This window comes from Puma concolor, chromosome E1, assembly GCF_028749965.1.
Source record: "Puma concolor isolate L17-30 chromosome E1, mPumCon1.1.hap2, whole genome shotgun sequence".
NCBI classification, from domain to species: domain Eukaryota; kingdom Metazoa; phylum Chordata; class Mammalia; order Carnivora; family Felidae; genus Puma; species Puma concolor.
In genome coordinates this window covers 61,545,661-61,570,783 of record NC_141680.1, presented here as the reverse complement: position 1 = coordinate 61,570,783, position 25,123 = coordinate 61,545,661, and the positions used below count along the sequence as shown (strand labels likewise).

The 25,123-nt window shown below is 58.2% G+C and overlaps 1 protein-coding gene across 4 annotated transcripts in view; it reads right to left on the bottom strand.

The window, feature by feature from the left end:
• RNF213 (ring finger protein 213) overlaps nt 1-22,565 on the bottom strand; it is a 103,636-nt gene extending 81,071 nt beyond the window's left edge. The window contains exons 1-6 of one of the 4 annotated variants that reach the window (XR_015244349.1): nt 22,460-22,565; nt 20,564-20,705; nt 14,700-14,902; nt 10,691-10,834; nt 807-1,313; nt 455-577 (exon numbers count right to left, since the gene is read on the bottom strand). Coding sequence is in view for 1 of the 4 variants with exons in the window: in XM_086688243.1 (XP_086544369.1) it covers nt 455-577; nt 807-1,313; nt 10,691-10,834; nt 14,700-14,902; nt 20,564-20,660 (1,074 nt within the window). In the remaining 3 variants the exon portion in view is untranslated. Of the gene's footprint in view, nt 1-454; nt 578-806; nt 1,314-10,690; nt 10,835-14,699; nt 14,903-20,563; nt 20,706-22,418; nt 22,438-22,459 lie in introns of those variants that run through there. The other 3 variants (XR_015244350.1, XM_086688243.1, XR_015244351.1) reach the window with 3 other exon arrangements.
• Nucleotides 22,566-25,123: the final 2,558 nt, after the last annotated feature.

Below are 25,123 nucleotides of genomic sequence, written 5' to 3'. Positions count from 1 at the left end.
TGGGGGCACCGGCTTCCTTACTTTTCCCTAAACGGCCCCCTCCCCCACTCTGCCACAGGGCCTTTGCACCTGCCATTTTGGCCTCGGCTATGTCCCCAGAGAGCCACATGGCTTGCCCCTCACTCTTTCAGATCTCCGCTCCACCTGCACCCCCTTGGAGAGGCCTCGCCCGGCCATGCTCTCTCTCAGCACGCACTCCCGGCCCTCTCTCCCCCTCACCCTGCTCTCCTCTCTGCCCCTCCCCACGCCTGACTGTGCTTTCCAGCTTTCCCCACGGAGAATGTGAGCCATGAAGGCAGGAGCCACGTGTCCTTCACGGCTGTATCCCTAGCACCCAAAAGAGTGTCACCGAACGACTGAACGAAGGATGAGCTTTGGAAGGAATGGGGCCGGAAGCGGCAGACAGTGGGACAGACAGCAGGACGGGGAGGCTTCCAAGGACGAGGTGCTCTACCTGGCGGTATTCTGAGGAAGCAGGGGTGCGTGCTGGCGGCTGTTTCGTTTTCTGAGTCTTGGCTTTACCTTCCTTCCTGGCCCCTTCCACGGGCTCAGCGGGCTGGGTTACAGCAGCATCTTCCTGGAGGAGACAAAGGCCCCGGACGTCAGGGCGCAGGTGCCGCGATGGCGTGAGGGCCAGCACTGGCCGCCACCAGCCCAGGAGAGGGGCCGGCAGCTCCGGGAGGGGCACCGTCCCCAGGGACGAGTCCCCAGTGCCCCTCCTGGGCAGGGAGGCGACGTGGGACTGCTTGGGAGAGCAATCGGTCAGGGCAGGTAGGCTCGCTCCTGGATCCCCCCCAACGACTCACCCCGGGGGCCCGGGCCCCGGCCTGCTGCCCGGCGCTCTGTGGTTCTTTCTGGGGCTCCGAGCCCGGCTCTGAGTCAGGCATCGGGTGCTCCCAAGCAGCACCGTCCTTCCCGGGATGGTCTTTACTGGCAGAAGCGGTCGGGCCAGCCCCCTCCTGGGGGAGGCCGCTGGCCTTGGAAGGCTTGGGGGTGTCGTGCTCCTTCCCATTCGGGACAGCCCCTCCCGGAGTCTGGTCGTGCAGAGGGCTGCCGCCGGCCTCGGCGTGCCCCACGGGCGCTTGGTGGCCACCGCCCTCCAGGGGGGTCGGGTCGGCGCCCGGGGGCTGGCGAGGCTGGCTGGTCGCACCACCTTGCAGATCTTGGCTTTGGGGTGGGGCTGTGTCCTGGAACCCGGGGTTCGCTGGCGAGCTGACACTACAAGGGCACGAGGAGTCCTCCGCCAAGGAGTCCAGCTCCATGGAAGCGGAACCCTTCTGTCTCTTTCTCTTACTCCTTTTCTTCCTTTTTCTCTGAACAGAAAAAGATGCTGATTTTAGTTCCTGGGGTCACTATGCTCTCCCAACGTTTTCCTCCCATTTTTTCTCAATGTCTCAAGCATTCAAAGTGTCGCCCGACCAAACTCCCCTTGTACCTGTTAAATCTGCCCCTTCTTCATCTTGGAAAGACTGAAACAGAGACACATATGGACGGGGGTGGTGGGCAGAGCTGAGGGGCAGGAGGCCAGGCGGTGCTGGCCACACGAGTCATTCTGCCAAGTCAGAGCTGAGAAGCTCACACAGAATTCCTTCCGATGGGACATCATCCCTGGAAGTGCGGTCTGTTTTTGTTTTTTGGTTTTTCTTAGGTTTGTTTATTTTGAGGGAGAGAGAGCAGGAGTGGGAGAGGGGCAGAGAGAGAGAGAGAGAGAGAGGGAATCCCAAGCAGGTTCTGCACTGTCGGCGAGGAGCCCGACTTGGGGCTTGAACTCACGAACTGTGAGATCATGACCTGAGCGGAAACCAAGAGTCGGACATTTAAGGGACTGAGCCCCCCAGGCGCCCCTAAAGGGTGGTCTTTGAACGTTACAAAGTGTGGGCCTCCACGAATCGCACTCCTACGTCGCATGTGTTTCGTACGTGACGCTGAGAGAGAGAGAAAAAGACGGGACAGAAAACAGGAGCGTCAAGAGCCACGTCCTGCCCGGAGATGCTTGCTCAGCGGCCGGAGACCCTAACCTTGCCATCAGAAACGGCTCGCGGGGAGCAGCCGTGGCAGGACCCTCCGCAGACGCGGGGGGGGGGGGGGGAGGCTCGGTGCCCTACCTCGCTGAGGGGCACAGCTCTGGAGCAAATGAATACTGGTCGGTTCACTAAGTGCCAGTGGCCCGTAAATCCCCTGAAACCCGCTGTGGACCCGGGACTCCCCACCCGCCCATATGCCCTGGAAGAGTCCCCGTTGACAGTGAGGGAAGGTGGGGTTTGTTTGCACATGGGGTGGGGCGGCCTTGTCCTGGGTCAGGGCCTGGGTTTTCTCCACGAATCCTAACCTCCTGCAGGTGCGCCTACAGCCAGCAGGACACATGGGGCCTCCCCGAAGCGAGATTTCCTGGCCTGTCTGACCACAGACACCCAACTACCGTCGTGGGGCGAGAAAGAGGCTTTAGAGAGGTCACTGAAGGCGATGACTTCTCCAGCGTCCCAGGGCCCACGGAGCACTCGAAAGCTTGCTAATGTGCGGACGGTGACCGGGCAGGTGCGGGGGACCCGGGAGGACTCTGCATCTCCAAGGAGCCGCTGCGGGGCGGGGGGGCTGCTGGGGAGCAGCAGACCAGCTCTGCTCTGACCAGGCCCTGGCCGCAGCATCACCACTAGGCCTCCCGAGGGTTCGAACCCCGGCCGGGCCGAGAACCACTGATTCGGCAGAAGGCAGCCTGCACAGACACGTGGCCCACGGCCCTCTGCAGAATCTTCGACTCAGCTCGAGGCTTGCTTCAGCCGAGCTGCACACTGACTGACCGAGGAACCTGGAAAGAACCCTGTGCCAGGCACAAGGAACGAGACAGCAGGACGCATTCCTCCCCCGCGAAGCCAGTGGGTTAGTAAGAGCGACAGACTACTGACCGTTTGAGCCTGTGGAAAACGCCAAAGACAGAGGCGCTCGAGGGCCTGGGATCTCAGAGGGGGTCCCTAGCCCGGAAGGCTTCCTGGAGGAGACGGTGCGGGCCGAGTCAGAGACACACAAAGCCCACCAAGATCGCTTCGTCCGTCCCACAAAGAGTCCCCGGGCCCGTACCGTCTGTGAGTGGCCAGAAACCTCTCACCCAGAATCAAAGTCGAAGCGTGGCCGGGGGACCTCTGCTCACTGCCTGCCTGCCTCATCCTGGGCTTGTCCCACTCTGGCCTCCGGTACGAATCCTGTTTTTTTCTTCTCTGTAGCTTATGATGCTTTGACAGTTTAGGGGCCTTGCCAGTCCTGGCGACCACCCCTCCCAGGGCTAGCTCATTCCCAGAGGGGGCAGAAGACTCCCTCCCGTAGGCAAACTAATCAACCCAGAGCCCACACCCCGACTCACCTCCCTCAGCCACTACTCCTCGGCCCTAAATCACCCCAGGGCCGGGTTCCCAAGGACTAGACACCCCTACAGCCCAGAGTTCACCAGGACTATTCAGACTAGCCAATCCTAGACTTGCTCAAACGTGCCTTCCCTATCGTTACTCCACCTCCTGACCACCCAGGAGCTTCCCGGCTGGCAAGGCCCCTCCTCTTGTGACTCAGCATCTCCATCAGTTAAATAAATCCCAGCACAGATTGGTCCTGACGCCTCCTTGCTGGGCCCTCCTGCAGATACCTCCCTCCTCCAGTGCCGTGCCCCACGTCCCTGACACCCTCCATAGGAAAGCGAGCCCTCCCAGACCATGGCCTCTGGTCACTAGACGCCCATTCATTTTCTCCCACTGCAGAATGTAAGCCTCTGTTTGTCCACGGCCACACCTGCACTGTCTAGAATTCCTGGCCCACTGCAGGGGCCCGAACATTTTTGTTTCATTAAACACATTCCTCGGGAAGCCTCCTGCATTTCTCTGCAGCCGACCGGTGTCTCTCCCGCATGGGACCCTCGGGACCCCACACCCCTCAGCCCGGAGCCGGGGTCCGCTCGTATCCTGCAGTGGGTTTTGACTTTTCTGATTTGCAACGTGTCTTTCCCCCCCTTTACCTTGTTTCCTCCTTTTCGTATTCTTATTTTATTGGGCTTTTTATGAGCTGCTCCAAATCCTTCTAGAACAAGATGTATACTTTGTACAGGTGACTTCTGGTTCTCTTAACAGACATCTGAGGGGTGGGTGTGTACCGGGCAGCTGTCCACGGCTCCACAGTTGGGGGACCAGCACGCCAGAGACAACACGGCTCAGGCTAAAATCTAAACCGCTCCCTTGGCAGAAATCAAGGTTTTATCCGTCTGTGTTCCTAGTTGTCGCGGCCTGTGGTTTTACGTGTTCTGGATACGGATATTTGCCTCAAGGCAAAACTAAGGACTGTAACGGTCAGGAACATGTACACCTTAACACTCCTCGGACTGGGAACACACACACAGCGGACCGAAGTCGAGGGCATGGGTCACGACCTCTGGGTGTGGGGAGTGGGCGGGGGACAGCAGGGAGGAGACCCCGATAGTTCTGATTTCCATGCTTAAGTGGATGGTGGGGGTGAGCGTTCACCTTGTGAGCCCTGCGTCTGCGCCATAAATGTCCTCTGTTGTGGGATTGACATTTAATGAAAACACTTTTTGAAGTTTTCTGACCAGTAGGGGATGCTAAGAAGCCTTCCGGGGCCTGGAATGTTCTGTCTCTGGATGCGGAGGGCGTCGCCAGGCTGCACGGGTGCACCTCGACTCAAAAACTATACCACGCCAGCCCTTAGAGCACACACAAAGGCTCCTCCCACTCCTGCCCAAAGAGAATTAACTAGAAAAAAAATTAGTCTGCTGACTCTTGGAGTTTTTTTTTTTCTTTTCATCAAAACGCACCTCTGATGTTACAACACGCACCCGTTTATTTCTCCAACAGACCACAAACCTCCCAGACACACAGCACAGAGGGGGGCAGGGTCTGCGGGGACCCCGGCCCCTGTCCACTCACCCAAATGCTGGATCAGGGTTACGCGGGGTGGGGGGTTGCTGCTGGGGACCCCGGAGAGGCACCACGGCGGGGTGTGGGGGCGACAGGTGGGGGCACTGCAGCGGGGACCCGGGATGATAGAAGGCTGAGATGTTGGAGTCCAGCCCCAGCCTGGGCTGACTCGGGGAGGAATTAGGAATGCAGACAACAGCGTCCCCTTTCCCCGCTGGCCTCACACTTCCTTCTCAGAAGCCGGCCCTGCCAGGGCTGTTTTCTGCAGGAGCCAGTCCCGCCGTCTCTTGCCAGCTCCAGCAGCGTGAGGACGCAGACCTTCTAAACTGAGGCATACGTGCCGGTGGGCAGGGAGGGGGGCGCCTCTATAAGAGGAGGACAGGGTCCGGGACGGGGACCAGAAAGGTCAGGCTGAACCAAAGCCCAACCCACCCCCAGCCAATGGTGCCGTGGGGACAAAGCACCAGCCTCTCAACTACAAGCTGGCCGACTGCCAAAGGGACCTTCTCAGGGACCACCGAGGGGGACACAGAGGTGTCGGGCGACCGGCACGGGTGGCACGACCTCTCCCCGCAGGAACCACGGGCCGCCTGGATTTGCTGAGGAAGTCTGACTGGATCTGTTCTGAACCCATGGGGACACGATCGAACCATCCCTCCCCCTCAAGCTGCCTGGTGCCTCCTGGCGGGCCACGACGGGGATGCGGTGGGTGGGTGGGGGCCGCCTCAGTTCCCACACAGCTCACCACACACACCGGGCTGGCCAGGTGACCCCGTGTGGGTTACTCAGCCATGGTGTGCCTCAGTTTCCCCATCTGTAAAACGCAGGGGACAGGCACCCCTACATCACAGGGTCACTGTGAGGCCCGGATGGGACAAAGCAGGTCAAGAATCGCAGAGAGGTGGCCAGCACGTGCAAGGTCCCCCCCAGTGCTGCAGTGGCCGTGGCTCTTTCCCACACACAGCAGAGGCTGGGGGCCACCGTGGCAACCCTGTGTGTGGCCAGCTGCCTTCTCCCACTCCTCCTCCTCCTCTGGGAAATAGTCCCTGAATCTCCCCGTTCTCAGCCATCGGGCGCAAGTAGGAATCGCCTCGACTCCAGCTCCCGGGGCCAACCCATCACCCTGGCCACAGTGATGGGCGCTTAACCCAACTGGAGCTGGTGAGGTTTGATGAAAGTCTCCCCTGGGACGGAGACACTTCCTCCTGCTTCTGTAGAGGCCACTAAAGGAGGCGTCCTCTCGCCCCTGCACACTGTATCGTAGGTGGATGACTGTGGAAGCCACGACACAGTAGAAAGGTCTAGAGGGCTAGCGGCAGCTGCTGAGACGCTAAGGAGGAAACTGACATCAGGAAGGCGACACCTGGACCTGGAGAGGAACGCCAAGGTGCCTGGATCAAGCCTTGCCTGCAGACCGACCTGAGGGTTTCCCAGTTATGTTAGTGACAAACTTCTCTTACCGTGGTAATTCACCCGAGCTGGGTGTCCAGTGATCTGCAACCAAAAGACTTCTAATAGTTAAAATAATCAAACGTTGAATTTGGTTGTTTCTGTCTTACAAAAGCCTAAAGTCGGTCCAGGTAATCAATGTTCCAGCAGCCTTTGTCCCGTAAGCGGTCAGGCTCTCCTGACCACAGGATCCTCAGGGCTCCAGACTGCTGCGCTGTGGCACGGGACAGGAGGACCCCACTGTGGCAGGCGGCCAACCCTCCAGGCATCATAGAAGGTGGCAGGAGACATCTGACCTTCTATGGGAAGGGTCCCCAAGGAACCCGAATCAGGCCTGCCTTCTAGAAGGAGGGGTGCTGTCAGCAAGGAAGTTTTGTTTTTTTTTTTAATTTTTTTTTTCAACGTTTATTTATTTTTGGGACAGAGAGAGACAGAGCATGAACAGGGGAGGGGCAGAGAGAGAGGGAGACACAGAATCGGAAACAGGCTCCAGGCTCTGAGCCATCAGCCCAGAGCCCGACGCGGGGCTCGAACTCACGGACCGCGAGATCGTGACCTGGCTGAAGTCGGACGCTTAACCGACTGCGCCACCCAGGCGCCCCAGCAAGGAAGTATTAAAAAAGAAACCACAAGCCTAAAACGGAGTCCCTTGTGCTAAGTTCCCCATCAGCAAACCAACACTTCATACCCAAGCTGACTGCAGCTTTTTTTAAAGTAGGCTGTATGCCCGACGTGGAACTCGAACTCAAGATGCAGAGGGTTGAGTCGCATGCTCGAACCGACGGAGCCAGCTAGGCGCCCGCTAACCGCAGTTTTAGCCTCCAGGAAGGTAACCTTTCCCCAACCACTCAACCTGGAATCACCTGGTCAGCCCTAGCGACGTGATCTGCCCAGCGGACCCTTCTGTTCCCAGTAGGAGGGCAGCCATGCCTCGAAACAACTGGCTCTTCACTAATAATTTCCTTTTCCACCCCGCTTCTGCCTTTGGAAAACCTTCCACGTTTCTACCCGTCCCTGCCTTTAAAAACCTTCCTCTCTGTACCGCCCTTTGGAGCTCCTTCCTGTTGGATGGGAAGCTGCCTGATTCATGAGTCACTGGACAAAGCCCATTTGATCTTTACACTTAGGCAGCTGAAGTCCTGAAGCTTAACATATTTCATAAGGAAGCGTGGCCACAGCGAAGGCAGCTGGTCCTGCAGAGCCGGAAGGGCCTGGAGGGCACAGCTGTGGGGGGGGGGGGGCGAGGGCGGGCAGGGTGACCCCCACCACCTCCCGCCCTTCGAGCAACCTGCAGGATCTTCCCAGCCCAGGGACAGCAGCCACTGGCCCAGCTCGGATAGCAGGGTTGCAGCCCCCGCCCTGTACTCTCCTCAGGCTGAGCATTTTCCCGGGCCTAGATCGCCTGCTCCTCTCCCGTAAACTGCCTTTTAAGTCCTTCACCTGCCAGTTCTTCGCTGCTGTCCTCTTATTTCCTGGAGGTTGGTCAGGTGCCCCAGCGGTCGACCCTTCATCAGAGGCCACAAAGCTTTCTGGCCGTTGGCTTTTACATTTAATAGATGGATGGTCTTCTCTGACTCAGAATCTATGAACATTTTCATTGCCATATTAGCATCTGTGGGTTTTTTTAACGAGGCTGAGAAACATTTGTATAATTTTACTAGTAGTTAACCTACATTTTCTAGAACGTTTAGGGTGTCGTTTTCCATTAAAACACGGAGTTGCTCTGATATATTGTTTTCTGGAGGGGAGGTGGGCACAGGGAGGGAGAGAGAGAATCTTCAAGCAGGCTCCATGCTCAGCTGGACTCGGGGCTCAATCTCACAACCGTGAGATCATGACCTGAGCCGAAATCAAGAGTCCAATCAGTGCCCAACCGACTGAGCCACCCAGGCGCCCCGACTGGTATATATTTTAATGTGTAATATGACCGGGGGATCTGGTTTCCAAACAGCCCGTGGTTCAAACACACCTACTGTAACTCTCTCATTTATTATGATGCTCTGATCACGTGCTGAGCTGTTACACACACACACACACGTGCGTCCGTCATCGCTGACGGGTCTCAGTCACTCCATTAGAAGGTTTTATAGCTTGAGAGACATTAGGTCAATCTCCCATCATTGTTCTCTTTTTCTATATTCTTTATAGATCTTCTCACCGATTCATACTCCAGATGGACTGAAAAACACTAGTTTTGCACGTTAATTGGTTAATGCAGTGGATAGATCGGAGGACATCTTTATGATCTTAAAACTATTGCTTTCCCTCTCAAGGAAATGTTATTTTGCGGGTTTCCTGATTTTGTGGCTATCACAAGCGAGCTCTCCCTCTGCTGTTATTTTCCATCTAGGCAACTCTCCAGGCCCTGTATCGATGTCACTGTATTTAAAGATTTTATATTTTTTTAAGTTTATTTATTTTTGAGAGAGAGAGAGAGAGAGAATCCCAAACAGGCTCTGTGTTCTCAGTGCAGAATCCGACTCGGGGCTCAATCTCGAGCCGAAATCAAGAGTCAGATGCTTAACCGACTGAGCCACCCAGCCTCCCCTCAAGATTTTATTTTTAAGTAACCGCTACTCCCAATGTGGGGCTCGAACTCACAACCCCAAGATCAAGAGGTGGGTACTCTACCGACTGAGCCAGCCAGGCGCCCCTTGAAGTCACTGTCTTTAGAAAGTGTTTCAGCAGTGACTTCACAGACCTAAACCTTCCCAGGCAAAGACCACGCCTGCTTTGCAAGCCTTCCACCAACACCCGGTACGTAGTATCTACTGGGAAATAAAGTTTTGTTAAATTCATCAATGACGCAGGCGAGCGAATTGTGCCACCTGCAAATATGCCTCTTTGGCATATTGATTATACTTTAAGCTGGTTATTTTTAAGAAGCTGGGAGAAGCCGTGAAAACCGAGGAGAAATGACCCTTTTGTGAGAGCTATTTCCACGGAAAAGGAAAGTTCCCGAGTAAGGGTGTCTCCCTCATCACCAGGAACAGGGGAGTGACTCAATTCCCTAGAAACTCGTCAGTGGAGAAGGCTGGCTTTAAATCTGCACAACACCCTCAACTTATTCACGGCGCTTTTCCTGATGAACTCCCACAACTGACCCTCCCACCCCAACATCTCCCGTGGAGGGGGCATTCAAGGTGATGGCTTTAGCCACTGTGGGTTGTCACCCCATCTTCCCAGGTCTCTCCCATGTATGCAGGACGTATCTGTGCTGTGCAAATTCTCTCCGACCTTCTCCCCTTAACCCGTCTCATGCCAATTTGATCCGCAGCCCAGCCAAGGAACGTAGAAGGGCAGAGGAAAACTCTTCCTCCCCGACAGTGGTCATCTCACTCAGGAAAAGAGTTAACGCTCTCTGCAGAGAAGTAATACATAAAATAAACTCCACAAACGTCACTCTTCAGCGTATGAATCCTCGCTGCTTTTCCTCATAAGCAAAAATGCTTTCGTTGCATACATCAGCTAGTTTCACTTTTCACATTAGACAATCCTGCAACACTCCCAAAATGCTGTAGAAAATGAACAAAGGCAGGATTTTAACTCCCAGGATCCAGAAACTAATTCAGCAGGGCCTCCACTTGACCCCTGGGGTTCCGAGCATGAGCCTATAACCTCAGGCGTCGGCGGCAGCTGGGCCTAGACCACCCCCCACCCCCACCCCCGGGCCCGGGGCCCTCCCGCTCTTTCCCATGAAAAGAATCTCGTATGGCTTACGGAGGTTTCGCCAGGTGAGTGTCCCCCACGTGCAAGCAGATAGTTTCACAAGAAATAAGATGGCGGACGGAAGAACTGGAGGGTGTGGGGGGCACACGAGGAAGCTAAAACTTGAATGTCCACCAAACGTCCTCAGCCACAAGAGCCAAAACCGAAAGGTATCGCTATTGCGTAGACCTACTGCATAGACGCAACGATATTCCGAGTTTGGCTCCAGACTCTCAGCATAAATCAAGTAGCTCCATAAAGCGAGCCGGACAGATTTTTCTGGTTTCCCAGTGCCTGAAACATTTATAAGCACGCTACGCCGGCTTCTAAGTGTGCAACGGCATCATGTCCAAAAAGTCAACGTGCGTGCATTCGTTTTAAAATACTCTATTGCTAAAGAATGCTAACCATCACCTGAGCCTCAGCGAGTCCTAGTCACTGATCCACAGGTCACTGTAACAATCAGAATAACGGCAAGGTCTGAACCCGTTCGAGAATCACCCAAATGTGACACAGAGACACCGAGCCAACAAACGCTATGGAAACAAGGATGCCGACGGGCCTGCTCGGCACAGGGTCGCCACAAACCCAGCATTTGTAAGAAACACGAAGCATGCCTGTACCTGCTCGGGGTCTGCAGAGAACGTGTCAGCGACCCCACGCAGGGTAGCGTCCTCTTTTCTTCTTTTGCTGGGAGGGTGATTAACAGCCTCCCACTCATCGGATGTGCTGCCGGCCGCATCTACACAAACCTCTGAGGCAACTCCCTGTTGAGACACGACCCCCTTCAGACAGGGCAGGAAGACCACAGGCTCGGGCCTAGGCGGGGCCGCCCTCTGGTGAGGGCCGAGCCAGCCAGCTGGCACTGACCAGAGAGCGCCCGTCTCCCCTCCCCCCAGCCTCCTCCTTCTCCCCAGGAAGACAGCGACGCCCCGAGGGGCTCACGATGTGCCCCAGGCCACCAAGCAGGCAGGGCCGTGCTGCGTGTGCTGCTGCTCCAGACGAGGAAGAGTCTGTGAGGTGCGGGGCCTGGCCTCAGCCCTGCCCAGGGCACAGGGGGCCTGGGGCTGCCGGGCGCCACAAGCAGGAGGAGGGACAAGGGAACAAGGCCAAGAGCTTCTGGGCCAAGAGCTTCTGGACCAAGAGCTGGGGAAGGCAGGGGATCCGTGTGGAAAAGCAGGGCTATTTCCGCAAGGGGTGCCTGGAACGGGACCCACAGGGGAGGCGGATCGGAGCACACAGATGGCCCCTGGGGACCAAAGCCCAATTCGGGCAGCTCCAAAAGTCCAGGAGGCCTCCATCACCTCACAGCAGGAAGCTGTGGGAGGGAGGCACCTTCAACCCAACTCAGCCTGGCTCTAATAACACCCCTCCTCCTCCCCCCTCCCTCTCCCTCCTCCTCCTCCTCCTCCTAGCCAGGGGAAGCTACCCCAGGGAGAGAACCATCAAACAACCTCTAGGAATGAAGGGAGAACCAGCAAAAGCACCCAGTTAGTCTGCAACAAAGGGCCACCAAAGGAAAGGCCAGGCTGAGACGGTCACCCCAGCTGACAGGTGTGGTGGGAGCCCCACACTGTTCCCATTAACCACAACACCCCCCTACCCCGCACACCCACCCCGTGGCGGCTGCGTGAAGGACTCACTCCCTCGGTGGCTGGGCTGAGGCCGGCCAGGGGGCTCCTGTCTAGCTGGGGGCTTGTCCCTTGGTCCCCTGGCGGAGTCCCCCCACCCCGTGAGCACACCCCGGCTGCACACACAGGCCTGTTCTCCACCACACGCACGCCGCTTCCCGACCGTGGGGTTACGTAGGGTCGCCACAGGGCGGGTAGGAGCACGAAGCCCGGTGAGTGAATCACCAGACAACCCCGCCAGCGTCTGCCTGCTCGCTTCACTCTGGCTTCCCTTCGAGGGTGGGAACTTGCGCATTTAGGCTTTTTTAATCCCCTTCTGCAATAATACCATACAGAGCTTTACGCTGAGGTGAAGGTCACGTAGCATGCAATGAATCATTTTCAAGGGCACCGTCCGGTGGCTTTTAGTGCTTGAGGTGCGAGCACCCCACTATCTCGTCCTGGGCATTTTCACCTCCCCCGAAAGGAACCTCATGCTCTCCGAGCAGTGCCTCCCCCCTCCCCTCCGCAGCGCCCCCCACCCCCCAGCAGGGAGCTCCTACATTCACCTGAAGGTGGTCCAGGAACAGCCTTACATATCCCAGCTGCCTTCAGGGCACCCCAGAGGTCAAGACAGACCTGATTCCTCGGGAACCCCCACCCTCTGTCAGGACACAGGCCCCCACCATCGGACACCCCACGTGGGGATGCCATCAGGCACCCTATGCGGGGACCGGGGAGGTCAAGGCTGAGTTCCAATCCCGCAAACAGTGCTGTCTCCGGGGCGAAGGCACCACCGTTACTGAGACCTTCCAAAGGTCCAATGGAGCTTATGCTTAGACTTTTGCTCAATTTTTGTTGGTGTTTCTCTGGAGGGACAGGCCCACGGGAGTCCCCTTGTCCACCATTCTTGCTGGCACCAATCTTTTTATTGGGTTAGTTAGTTATCTACTGTGATTGCGAGAGTTTCCCCACATCTTTAATCTTCGGGAAAGTAGCAGTTGGGAGGCCGCGGTCCACTCCGCCGTAAGGACGAGACAAACGGCCTCCCATGGTGGGATATTCAGGCGGGTTCCGGGATTTGGGCCATTCGAGACTCGGGCTGTGATCAAACCCTATCCTGACCCTTCAGGTGGCTTTCTGGGGTTCTTTTCTTGTGATGAAGTCAGAGAAGAAGAGGAGGTCGAAGGACCCTGTGTTGCTGGGTGGTCCCACCCCGTCACCTCAGGTGCAGGGAGAACTCTGTCCCATCTCTGCGAACGCCCACTTTAAATCCATTCTTGACTTTGAGAAGTTTCATATAAAAGCCTGCAGTTCTTTTCATTCTCAGCGTTGGAGTTCAGAGGTCGGACGTTTATGTATTTAGTATCTTATCAGTTCTGGACTAGAATCTCTTGTTGGCCCACTCCTTTCTATTGGGTTGTTTACTGTTTTCTTCTTCATTTCTGAGAGCTTTTGACATATTGAGGCAACTCATCCTTTGCTAAAAATATTTTTATGTAAATACAAATATTCTCTATTTTTTCCTAGATTGTTTGTCCTTTGTGCTTACCACATCCTATGAGGTTTTTAGTACTTTTGAGACCTTTCTGGAGTCAAAGATACCCATCTTTTGTTTGTACACTTTTCTCTTGCTTTAATTACTGGAAAACCTTTCCCTCTTCAGAGATCAGATCACTGTTTATGTATCTCTTCCCCAACTGCTCTCATCGGTACTAGGTTCTGACGCAGAGCTGCCTCTTCTGTCACAGAGATCACCCCCCTGAATTCAGTTTTGCTGAATTTAGTTTGATTTAGTTGTTTGATTTAGTTTGATTTAGTACAGTAAGTCCCACTCAGGACTTTTCTTTTTCACAGTATTCTTGGTTATTCTCGCCCATTTTTGTTCCCAAAACAGCCTTAAGCTCACTCTGTTAAAAAAGAAAACCCAGGGGCGCCCGGGTGGCTCAGTCGGTTGAACGTCCGACTTCGGCTCAGGTCATGATCTTGTGGTTTGTGAGTTCGAGCCCCACGTCGGGCTCTGTGCTGACGGCTCGGAGCCTGGAGCCTGCTTCAGAGGCTATGTCTTTCTCTCTCTGCCCCTCCCCTGCTCACACTTTCTCTCAAACACAAATTTAAAAATTAAAAGAAAAACAAAACAGTCCTTCTGGACTCGGCACCGTTTTCACTCACAGAGCTGCGCGTGCGCTCCTCGGTGCCGAACCTCCAACATCCCACATCCTACTCCGGACCACAACTTGCCAAAGGGAAGGACACACGCTGTCACACACACACACATCACATGATACACACCAGCCACACACACACACACACACACACACACACACACACACACACCCTCAACACACCCCCACACTGCCGCCCTGGCCTGACCACTACGAGGAATAACCGAGGAACAGGCAAGAGCCCAGCCCCGACCCAGACACAGAAAGACAGCCCCCCTCTCTCAGAGGCCAGCAGGAATCCCCGGGCCCGCGGGGTGTGGACTCCAACACGGGGAGCTCTCTCCCGTCACTCTCCCTGAACCTGTCGCAAGACACTCTTGGGGCCTGACCCCTGCAGGGGAGACGGAAGGACACCCGGCAGCAGCCCCCACCTGGGCGGGGAAGAGTGTCCTTCCTGAGTGCCCGCCTGTCCCCGTGGCTCTGAGACACCTCCAAACCCGCACCATCACCGGGAAGAGGCCCCGGGAGGAGCCGGACAGCCACGGGGCAGGGGCTCAGGCGCCCAGACCCCGTCTCCGCTGGGAGACACAGCGGCCGGGTCTGGCGGGAGGAGAAGGCAGGTGACGACCCCGGAGGGACGGGGACCCAGAGACCATGCAGCCGACCAGGCCCAGAGGAGGGCGGCCACCAGCGGGCCGGGCGGGGAGGACCCTGTGGGGGCCGCCGCACAGCAGTACGGTAAGGACAGGGGCCCTCGTTCGGCCACCGAGGCAGCCACAGCAGCAAGCAGCTTCCAGGCCAGGCGGGTGGGAAGCGGCCCTCCCATGCCCACCCAACCGGGGACGGGGCACACTCACTCTTGGCACGGTCCCGGAGACGTCAGAAGGGGGCTCGTCTAGATTTTCCTGCTGCAGGTGATTTGAGCCCGGGGACAAGAAAGGGCCGCCGTCCTCCCTCAGCTCCTGTCCGTACTCCGTTTCTCCCTCTGGGGCCGTTTCTCCCTCTGGGGCCGTTTCTCCCTCTCGGGCCGGCGTCACCTGGAGGCTGCTGTTCTTGGGATCTACAAAGGGACACGCACACGGGTCAAATCTCGGGGGAAAGCAAGGGAAGTCACGGAGAGAAACTCGGAATCTTCCCTGGACACTGTGGACACATCATCCCTCTCCCCCATCGTGCGCTTTCCCTGGGCACCTTTTCTGTTCTCAGTGGGCACGAGGGACCCAGGACCCCAGCCCCAGCCCCAGCCCCAAGGAAGCAGCGACGCATTCTGAGCGCCCAGCTTTTCCAGATGTCAGTACGGGCAGGGTGGCCTGGTCCTCATGTTTCTAAGTCAGAATGTGCCACTCCCCCCACCCCCCTCTCAGGGGCAGGTGCCCCATTCCCAGCCCCACTTCCCGGCCGGACCCAGGGTCTCCCAACACCTCCCCTTCCGGTTCTGTGTCCCCCTCTCTTTCTGCCCCTCCCCGACTCGCAGTCTGTCTGTCTCTCTCCCTCAAAAATAAACATTAAAAAAAATTTTTTTAAAAAGATTGGGGGAGGGGTGCCTGGGTGGCGCAGTCGGTTAAGCGTCCGACTTCAGCCAGGTCACGATCTCGCGGTCCGTGAGTTCGAGCCCCGCGTCGGGCTCTGGGCTGATGGCTCAGAGCCTGGAGCCTGTTTCCGATTCTGTGTCTCCCTCTCTCTCTGCCCCTCCCCCGTTCATGCTATGTCTCTCTCTGTCCCAAAAATAAATAAACGTTGAAAAAATAAAAAATAAAATAAATAAAAAGACTGGGGGAAGGTAAGGGGCTTCAAGATGTCACCCCCTCCTTCACTCCGACGGTCTTGCACACCGGCACCTGTTATCTCTACTGTCACGATAAAAAGGAAAGTAGCCGGATTCAGTAAGGGGACACCTTAACTGGCACTTGGTGGGGCCAACCCGTGATGTGCTCACAGCCACCATGCCGGGCATGTGCTTTTCCTAGCTGGATGCAAAAAATGAAAGCACAGAGCTGGGCCCCCCCCACCCCCCCACCCCAGGTGGCAAATGGGAATGCAGGATTTGAACCCCACAGAAGCTGGGACGGGCCCTGGGGGCTGGCACTGGGGCCAGGGTCCTCGCCTGCAGGACATTTTAGCTCAATGAGACCAATTCCCGTCCCGCACCCCTGCAGCCTGCTTGCATGCTGGGCAGCATGGCCTCCCCCCCACCCCGCGGAGCCCCTGGCGTCCTTACAAAAGGCAAGCCTGCCGGTAAGAAAACCTTCTAGAATCCAGAGAGCTAACTGGGTCTGAACTCCCCTTCAGATCCCCACAGCAGGTCAATGGCCGATTAGCACATGAACAGGGGGAAGAAAGCAGGGGCCTGGCGGGCGGGCAGCCCCCCCGTCACTGCCCTAACAAAATGTTGCACAAAATTAGCTCAACCTGAATCAATCACCCACGCTGGCTCCTAGCGAGTGCCCCAGAAACAGGTCTGGGGGTGCAGCGCGTGCAACCCTGGGCCGGCCAGCCGCTGGCCCGGGACCCCCAGCAACCCCAGCCCCTGCCTCAGCCTGAAAACAGTGGCTGCAGCGGCTTCCTTGCCCCAAAGGCTAAAGCAGGTAAGGCATCAGGTTCGGGGCGGGGAGGGGGGATCGGGGGCCGGGGGGGGGGTCCCATTCGCAGAGACGGAAAGTAGGATGGTGGGTGCCAGGAAGAAGTCCCACTGGGTCCCCTGGGACACCTGGCCCCCCCACCCCCCACCCCCGCCCTCCCCCCCACCCTCGGACTGGCCCAACATTACCCCTGGCAAAGGTGGCCACCCTCTGCCCAGGATGGGCTGGGGCTCTCTCCCCATCCATACTTCCGCATGTGCCCCCACCCCGCCCCGCCCCACCCCCGCCCCCGGCCGGCTCCCCCAGGACCCAGGTGTCCAGTGATGTGGGGAACAAAGGCAAAAGAAATGTAGACAAAATTAAATTTCCCTATAATCTGCGGCCCATTGACAAATATTTGAGACCAGTCAAGTCTGACCTTCCTCCAGGAACTCCCAACTGTCTTAATGTTAAAGTTCTGCTACAGGGAAAAACCTCCTTAGCTTGACAACAGCCAGGCCTCCAGGATCCAGAGACTTCTTTAACATATGAAAGTCCCTTTGGGAACTTCCTTTGTCTCTACTCCTCCGACGTGAAGTATATAATCAATGGCTCTGCACTACCCCAATGCAGCTCTTTCTGCCCAGGGGGTCCTGTCCCCGTGCCTCCATAAAACCACCTTTTTCATACCAAAAAAGGTCTCGAGAATTCTTTCTTGATGGTTTGCTCTCGAACCCCATAGCAAATTATATCATCAGCACCTCTGAACAGCCACACCAGCCTCTCCAGGCTGCGATCGGGCTCCCGAGGGACCGGCCCTGTCCGCAGCCCCCGGGGTCCCCAAGCCCCAGGTCTGGAGTGCCCCGAGCTCAAGGGCTGGGCAGGCTGGAGGGCCCATGAGCGGCTGAATGGAGAAGATGTCCCTCCGGAGCTCCAGCCAAGCCCTCTGCATCTTGGTTTCAGTTTGTTTTCCTGTAAATAGAGAGGCACAGCCGGCGTGTGAGGGAGCAAGAGAGGCCGGGAAGCAGGAAGCAGGAAGCGATGTGCTTGGGGCGGGTGGGAGGGTGTTGCTCCTCAGACCCCAGGCCCTTGGGGACCCGGCGGGCAGAGTCCCATCCTCCTGTGTGTCCCTCCTGAGTGACCAGGGCCCGGCCCCGCTCCCGCCAGCAGCAGGGAGGGCCACCCATGTGACCCGGCACCATGGGTCACAGACCGGCACCATGGGTCACAGACCGGCCAGCGGAACCGCCAGCAGGTGCCAGCATTTCGGAGGCTGGGGGCTTTGCACTGCTCTCCCTGCCGGCCGGGATGGGCAGGGCCCTGCCTGGCGACCACAGGCGGACTTCACGGCATTCTGTAAAAAGGCTGCACACCCAGGTTCTCACCCAGAACTCCCGTTTCCCCTGCTCTGTTGGCAGGCACGTCGGATGCCCTGGGCAGCACTCTGAGAGCCCCTCACGCAAAACGAGAGGCGGGCGGAGGTACAGTGGGCTTCCGTGGAGACCCCGAGAGCCGCAAAGCGCGTTCTCCCTAAGCGGTGGGTCACCAGGAGGCACCTGTGACTCCTCTTTGCCTGTCCGTCAGGGAATCCCCCCGCTTTACCGGTTCGGTAACTCATTTGAAGCCTGAGGCCCACACTCAACCCCTGCCTCACCCTAACCCCTGACCCCTGACCCCCACTACAGGCCAGTGCCTGTACGATGGGAAAAGATAGAAGAAAAGAGGCAAAGAGGCAAAGGTTAGGACCCGAGGCCCCTGGGTGGAGAAAAACACCTATTTTAGAAAAATGCTGGGAACATCGGGACCACAGCAAACCCCCTCAGGCGACCTCTTACGAATGTGACAGACACCCACCTACTCCCCCTCAGGGTCCCCTTAGGAATTTGACTAAAGACTCGACCTCAAAGTAGACCATAAAATGTTACTTCCTACAAGAACGGATACCGGATACGGTAGGCCACCCCTCACACAACGGAAAGGAGCCAATCAGGAAGGGACACCCCCTAGAGCTATCCGGCCAAGGCGGGGGTAGAACCTGAGAAGGACCCAGGGGGAAGGGAAGCGGGGCGACCAGGACCTTATAACACAAAGACCCTTCCTGGCCCGCGGTTAGCGGGCATTCTCTTCCCAATGTTCCTTCTCAATAAAGAGAGCTCTCCTATTATTTGTGCCCTAATAAGCTGTGCATTTTGGGTCCACCTCTCCACTCTTCTGAACGGAAAGAAAAGGAACCCCGGGCATTGAGAAAACGAACACCAGCAGGGCCCCGGGCTGCACATCTGCCCAGCCTGGCTGGGATGGCACAGCAGAGCAGACACAGCCCCCCCCACCACCACCACCTGCCCGCCAAGACCACGGCTCCCTCCCAGGGCACGAGCTCCGCAGCCGCCCGGCCGGGATCCAAATCCGGGACCCCATCCCACCCCGTCTCTGCTAGTTGCTAGCCGTGGGACTGTAGGCAAGATACTTGACCTCCCTCTGCTTCACTCTTGGCGTCTGTAAGATGGGAATTTATGATAGCTGCGCCCTCAACACTCGGCACAGCGCCAGGCTTCCTGAATTTAACCAAAAGCTCTGATTTGGTTTTTTTTTAACCTCTGGGGTCCCAAAGACCCCCCCCCCACACACACACACACAAGGTCTCCCATCCAGGCGCGTGTACTAACCGCCAGGGATGGGGAGCCCTGGCAGATGGGAAATTCCAGCCGGACACCAGGAGCTCAGCTATGCTGGCCGTTCCACACCCGGACAGCCAGGGATCAATAACGAGAGAGGACACTGAGCCCGACTGCATGAGTCAAGCCCCGTGGGTTCCACAGGCAAAGACAGACCCCTGGGGCCAGACTTCCTCCCTCCAGGGGCTGCAGCACGAGAAAATCAAACAGAAATTGACAGCAATGGCAGCAGCCTCTTTGACCCTCTTACGGTCCAATAAAAGCATCTGTGACGTGAGCACTTTGTACCAAGGCTGTTTCAGGGAAGAATCGCCTCACCCCTAACACACAGCGCACTTTGGCAGGTTACCAAAGGTCGGAGAGCAAGAAGGCTGGTATTGACAGCATTTACGGACACGGACACACACACACACACACACACACACACACACACACACACACACACCTCGTATTTAGAAAACACACAAGGCTGGTGTGCCTGGCTGGTTCTGTCGGTACAGCACCCAGACTCTTAATCTTGGGGTTGTGAGTTCAAGCCCCACGCTGGGTGCAGAGATCACCTAAATAAATAAAACTTTTTTTAAAAAAAGAAAGAAAACACACATGGTCTTCTAGAGAACCTTCTTTGATTGGCCCCAAAGTATTAATTCAGCACCTATTGTGTGCAAGGGACTTGGAGAAAAGCAGCTAACAAGAGAACAAAGGTCCCCTCCGAAGCCACCGGCTGCCTTGGTCCAAATGCTAGGAGGGCAAGCAGCCTGATGAAGAAAGGGTAATTCGGCTGTGGGGGAGGGGGAGGGGCTGTTTTTCCCTGGGCGGCCAGAGTGGGCCTCCAGGTAGGAGACAGAGGGACAGAGGAGCAAAGACTGAAGGGAGGTGAGGGGGTCATGGTGCTGTCCTCGGAGAACAGGTACGTTCCAAGCGGAGGGAACAGAGAGTGCGAAAGTCCTGTGGTCCCAGAATGCCTAAGAAGGGAAGGGAGTCAGTCGGAAGTCCCGGACGCCAAGAGACTTAAGGACCAACCTGAGCCAGGGGTGAGTGAGGGCCACCAGACACGGTTCCCCTTTCATGCACCAACCTGCCACCCCTCCCCGGGAAGGAGACTGCCTGTCCAGGCTGTGGGGACCCCCTCACCCCACCCCAGCACCTGGGACACCGCTTCCACAGCATCCCCTGAAATCCGCTACGACCCCTCAGCTCAGCCCCGGACACTTCCCATTCGTGAGGAGGCGGAGAACCCTCGAGTTCTCCTCTCCAAGAAATGAAATTGAAAGTTTTAAGAGCAACAGAAGCTTCCAGCAAAGGAGCAGACGAAACTGCTCTTTTCACAACTGTGCTTCTTCCGCTAAGAGTTCTTTGGCCACAGAAGACCCCCTGCTGCCCGCCTGAGCTGCCTGCCGGCGCGGTTTCCACTTCAGCCGGGGGACGGGGGGCGGGGGACGGGGGACGGAGCCTGGGCCCAGCCCACCGCCCCTGCTTGGCCCTTACCTGCCACGGGGGCTGCAGGGAGCAGCCTGTGTCCACACTCGCTGCAGAACTTGGGGGCATCCTCTTTGGAGACATGCCCGCACGAAAGACACTCCATTCCTCCCGGGACGGGTCTTCTCCAGGCCGGCAAGCTCAGGCAGGTCTAAAAGGAAAAGGAAGGGTCCCAAGGCAGCTGACTATATATTGAGCCACCCGTCATGTGACCAGCCCTGCTTCGGTTTCATTTTCAGGGAAAGGGAAATTAAAGCACCCAGAAGTTCCTCGGCTCAATGAGCTCAATCGAAACCCATCCTTAGCCTGATTCCCCACTAAGCCCTCCCCACTCCCTCCCCCCACACCCTCCAGCCCCGAGGGTCTCACCCCCTCCCCCACCATTGGCGCGGCACTCCGTTCCCTTTCCACTGCCCCAGCCAGGCTCACCCCTCCTGGGCTCTCCATCGCTCAGTGAGTCGAGAACTGTGCGCCCCCCCCCCCCCCCCGACCCCGGGCTGAGATGGGGCTGGGACATCTGAGAACTGGGTGTGGGCAGAGGGGGGATGGTTCCAGGCAGGGACACAGCACGTGCAAAACCCAGAAATAAGACTCTGAGGATGCCCACGGTGTGCTCGGGACAAGGGGCTCGGGGACAAAAGCACCTGACTCACAGGTGACATGAGAGTTAGGTGAGGCAAACGGCACTGAAGAAACGCCAGCCGACACCGGCTGAGTCAGAACCCACCAAGGGACCAGCCTGCACGGGCAGCCCCGGGCTGACCCGGGTAGCCGTCAGGATGCCTAACAACAGGCAGGTGGGCAGGCTGTGTCCTCTGGGCCCTGACCCTGCTGCCCGCCCCTGCCTCCCCCAGACTTGGCCTGCTCTCCACTCCCTAGTGAGCTCTGCGGGGGAAGGCAGGGCTAGACCCACGTGAGGCAGGTTCACAGCCGGGCCCAGCCGGCCACAGCCGGGCCCTGCCCCCCACCTGGCCCCTGACCCCTACATGGCCCGGGAGCGACCACCCTCCTGGTCTGGGCTCTCACTCCAAGACTTTCAGTGACTCCCCACGGTGCTGGCCTCTACCCCAGAGTCTGTCCTCCTCGGCCAGGCTCTGCCTCCCCACAGGCCAGGAATGTCACAGTAGGGCACTGAAACCCACCCTGAAGGGTCCTATTGTTTCCCCGCCGGCACCAAGGGCCTGAGGGCAGAAATGAGAACCCAGGCCCAGCATCCTAGAGCTTCCCGACGTTTCCCTTCCTCATCCCCAACTTCAGAACTGCGCCAAACTCAAAGCCCATCCCCCGCAACTGCCACTAAACAAAGCCTGGCGGCGGGGTTTGGGGGGCAGGGGCGTCGGGGGTAGGGGGTGGGGGTGGGGAGGTGGAGGCGGGTCAGGGGCGGCAGGGGTAGAGGGTAGGGGTGGGGGAGTGGGGGCAGGAGCAGGGCAGGGGCGGCTGGCCTCCCCATCTCTGCGCTCCCTCCTCCTCTGGCCTCCCCGCGGCCGCCTGGCGACCCTGGAGGCCGTCACGGCCGAGGTGCCCATCCTGGCCCCGGGACCCTGGCGGCGGCAGTCCTAGAAACCCGGGAGGACGCTGCTCTCTGGGCCGCGCGGTTACGGGGACGGGGACGCCGTTCTCCTAAAAGTGACTGTGGAGACACGTAGGGACACCCTTTGGTAACAACACCGCTCCGTGGCGGCCACCGGAGAAAGCCAAGGATTCCGCTCCGGGGGAGGCGCGGCTCGGGGGCGGGGTCCGCACCCCGGAGCCGGAGGCGAAACCGAAACCGGGCGCCGCAGGAAGAGGCAGCCCGGAGGCGACGGCGCGCAGCACGCAGGCGCCGCGACCCAGACCCACGGCCCCGCGCCCCGCATCCCCGCACCTCGTCGGCCCCGCGCCCCGCATCCCCGCGCCCGCTCGCACCTACAGCGCCCCCGCGCCCAGGCCACCGCCGCCGGGTCCCGTTCTGACGTCCAGGCCCCCCCCCCCCCCCCGCGTCCGCCCGCCAGAGGGTGCGGCCGGAATGCCCCCTCCTATGGCGCCCCCCAGTGGACCCGGCGCCCGGCCAAGGGGAAGGCGCCGCCTGCCGCTGCACGCGGGGCGGGGCTCGCCGAGCCCCGGGTGTAGCCCCGCAGGGGTCCACACCCGGGTCTCCCCCAGCAGCCTCCAGCCCCGGCGCACAGCACCCTGGACAGTGCCCACCTCCCCGTGGCGCCAGCGGCGGTCCCCGGAGGGGCACAGAGGACGCCAGGCGGGTCACTCGGTGCAAGGGGCATCGGGGCCTTGGGCCGATTAAGTGACCACAGATGGCAGTAGAGACTTCGCAGCCGGCGCCCAGCCCTTCGATGGTCACTGATAACCGAGAGGGCACCCCAACCTGCGTCTGCACGCGAACGCCTCCAACCCTGTTTCCTCCTCTGTGAGTTCGGAGTCTGGCATCCTAGAGCTGTTGGAAAATCTCTTATTGACGGTAATAATACAGTAAACGCTGGCGTTCCAGGAGTATTACTGATTCCTCACTGTCCCCTCCCGGGAACCTGTGCCGCTACAATCTCCGCTTAGGCTGATTATCAAATTCAAAAGGCCTGGGTTCCCGCCCTGCCCGGGTCTCCAGCCCTCTCCGGGTCTCCAGCCCTCTCCTTCCCACACTCTCCAGTCACACCGTCCTTCCTCTGGACTGGGACCACAAGCTCAGGTCTTGGGGTCCCCCTCCTGCGATGCGCCCCCTTCCCCCCTTGCAGGGCTGGCTTCTGCACTGGATCCCAGCATCACCGTCTGAGCTCAGGCAGTGCTCAGGGGGTGCTCGGCACAGGTTGCCGAAGAGGGTCTCACGTGTGCTGGAAGCTACCAACCCCGACTCCCTACCAGCCACCCCCGCTGTCTCGTCAGCTCATCTGGATCTGGGCAGGATCCAGGCCGTGTCCAGTGCTGTGGCCTTTGACCTTGTGCTGACCTTGTACGGGGCGCAGGAGAGAGAGAGCTTGTCCTGAAAGAAAGGGGCTCCAGGCAGGGGTGCCAGGCTGGGCAGGCTGGATGCGGGGCGGAGGGGAGGGGGGTGCACAAAGCCTGTAGTGGGAGGGTGGCTGACTGCACCGAGGAGGCGAGGGGGCTTGGTCAGAATCCGGGGAAGACTCCTGGTGCCCAAAGATGCTCCGTGCTGGGACTCCTCTGGCGAGCGAAGGGAGAGCCCAGCCCTACCCTGTTAGATTTGGGGCCATGCCAGCAGAGCAAAACCCAGACCCTCTTCCAGGCCAATAACAAGCCAGCCCCGCTGGCCAGTGGCAACCTTCCTGAGGGGCAGCGATGGCTCACGGGCCCCACCAACACGTGCATCAGAACCTTGAGCCTGCCCACAGTACCAGGAAGTTGTTGAAGGGCCCACACAGCGGGCACTGCCGGCAGCCTGGCAGGCTCAGGATGCCCGTCCTGGACAAGTCAAACGGCTGAGGACACACACCTGACCTGGTCATTGTCAATGGGCCAGCAATCCGTTCTCAGACCTAGGAGGTGGGCCCCTGAGGGCCAGAGCCGTGGCTCAGACTAGGGTTGGGTCCCGGGAGGTGTCAGGGGCCGGACCCACACCAGTTCAGTGACCTCCCTGGGGGGCTAGCCTGAGGGCGCATGTTAGGGTGCAGGACTAGCTTAGGGTTTGGGTTCAGGGAGCGGCCGATGGTGTGTCCCAGGCTTAGATTTTGCTGTGACTCTCTACTGAGACGTCAGTACGTGGCACAGTCGGCCCGGACACCCTGTTCGGACACGTGTGAATACAAGCCACCAGGTGTTCCAAAGAAAGTAGGGGCTTTGGACACTCCTGCCTCTAGGTGCTGAGAAGCTGACAGCAAGTGTCCCTGTCAACAGGACACCTGCACCATAGGGACGGTGAGCCCCCCAAAGAACCAAGTCAAAACCCACAGGGAACACCAAATAAAGACAGAGCAAAGAAGGCATGGAAAAGCCAGGTGTTAGGAGCCCAGCTGATGCCCACAGAAAAGACCCCTGACCTTCCCTCGTCTGTACTGATGTAACAAACGTAGACGTCAAAATACGCACACGATAAAATAGAGTATAACATAACGTGTAAATGTAGTATGACCTAATACCATTAAAATTCAAACAGAAAATAACAAAATACAAGCCAGGAACAGAGACTGTCGGGCGCAGGAGCAGGGTGGGATCCTGGGATGAAGGAGGGAGGGGGTGAGGAAAGGTGTCAGCTTTGTCCTTAAACACAGGGTGAGGTAGACCCCGCAGGCTCGACTCTCCTCTTGGCCCAGCGTTCACAAAGAGCCTGACTCCTCCCCGTGGGAGATCTGCTGGGGGAAAGCCTGTCTGGTCGTTCTGCCCGCGGTCAGCTGCAGGACCTCAGCCGAGGACCCGGTTGACTCGGCCACGTGGTCTAACCTGGCCAGATCCCGTGGACGTTGGATCATTTGAAATGTCTTTGGCCTTGATGTTGCAACCACCAGAGTTTGTGGCATGGATTCAGTCGGACCCAAACACCCTTTGTCGGCCAGTCTTGTTTCTCCCCTGCGTAGATGGATAGTCGTGGGCTCACCGGCAGGAAGGATGTTCTCCTGCTACAGGGCA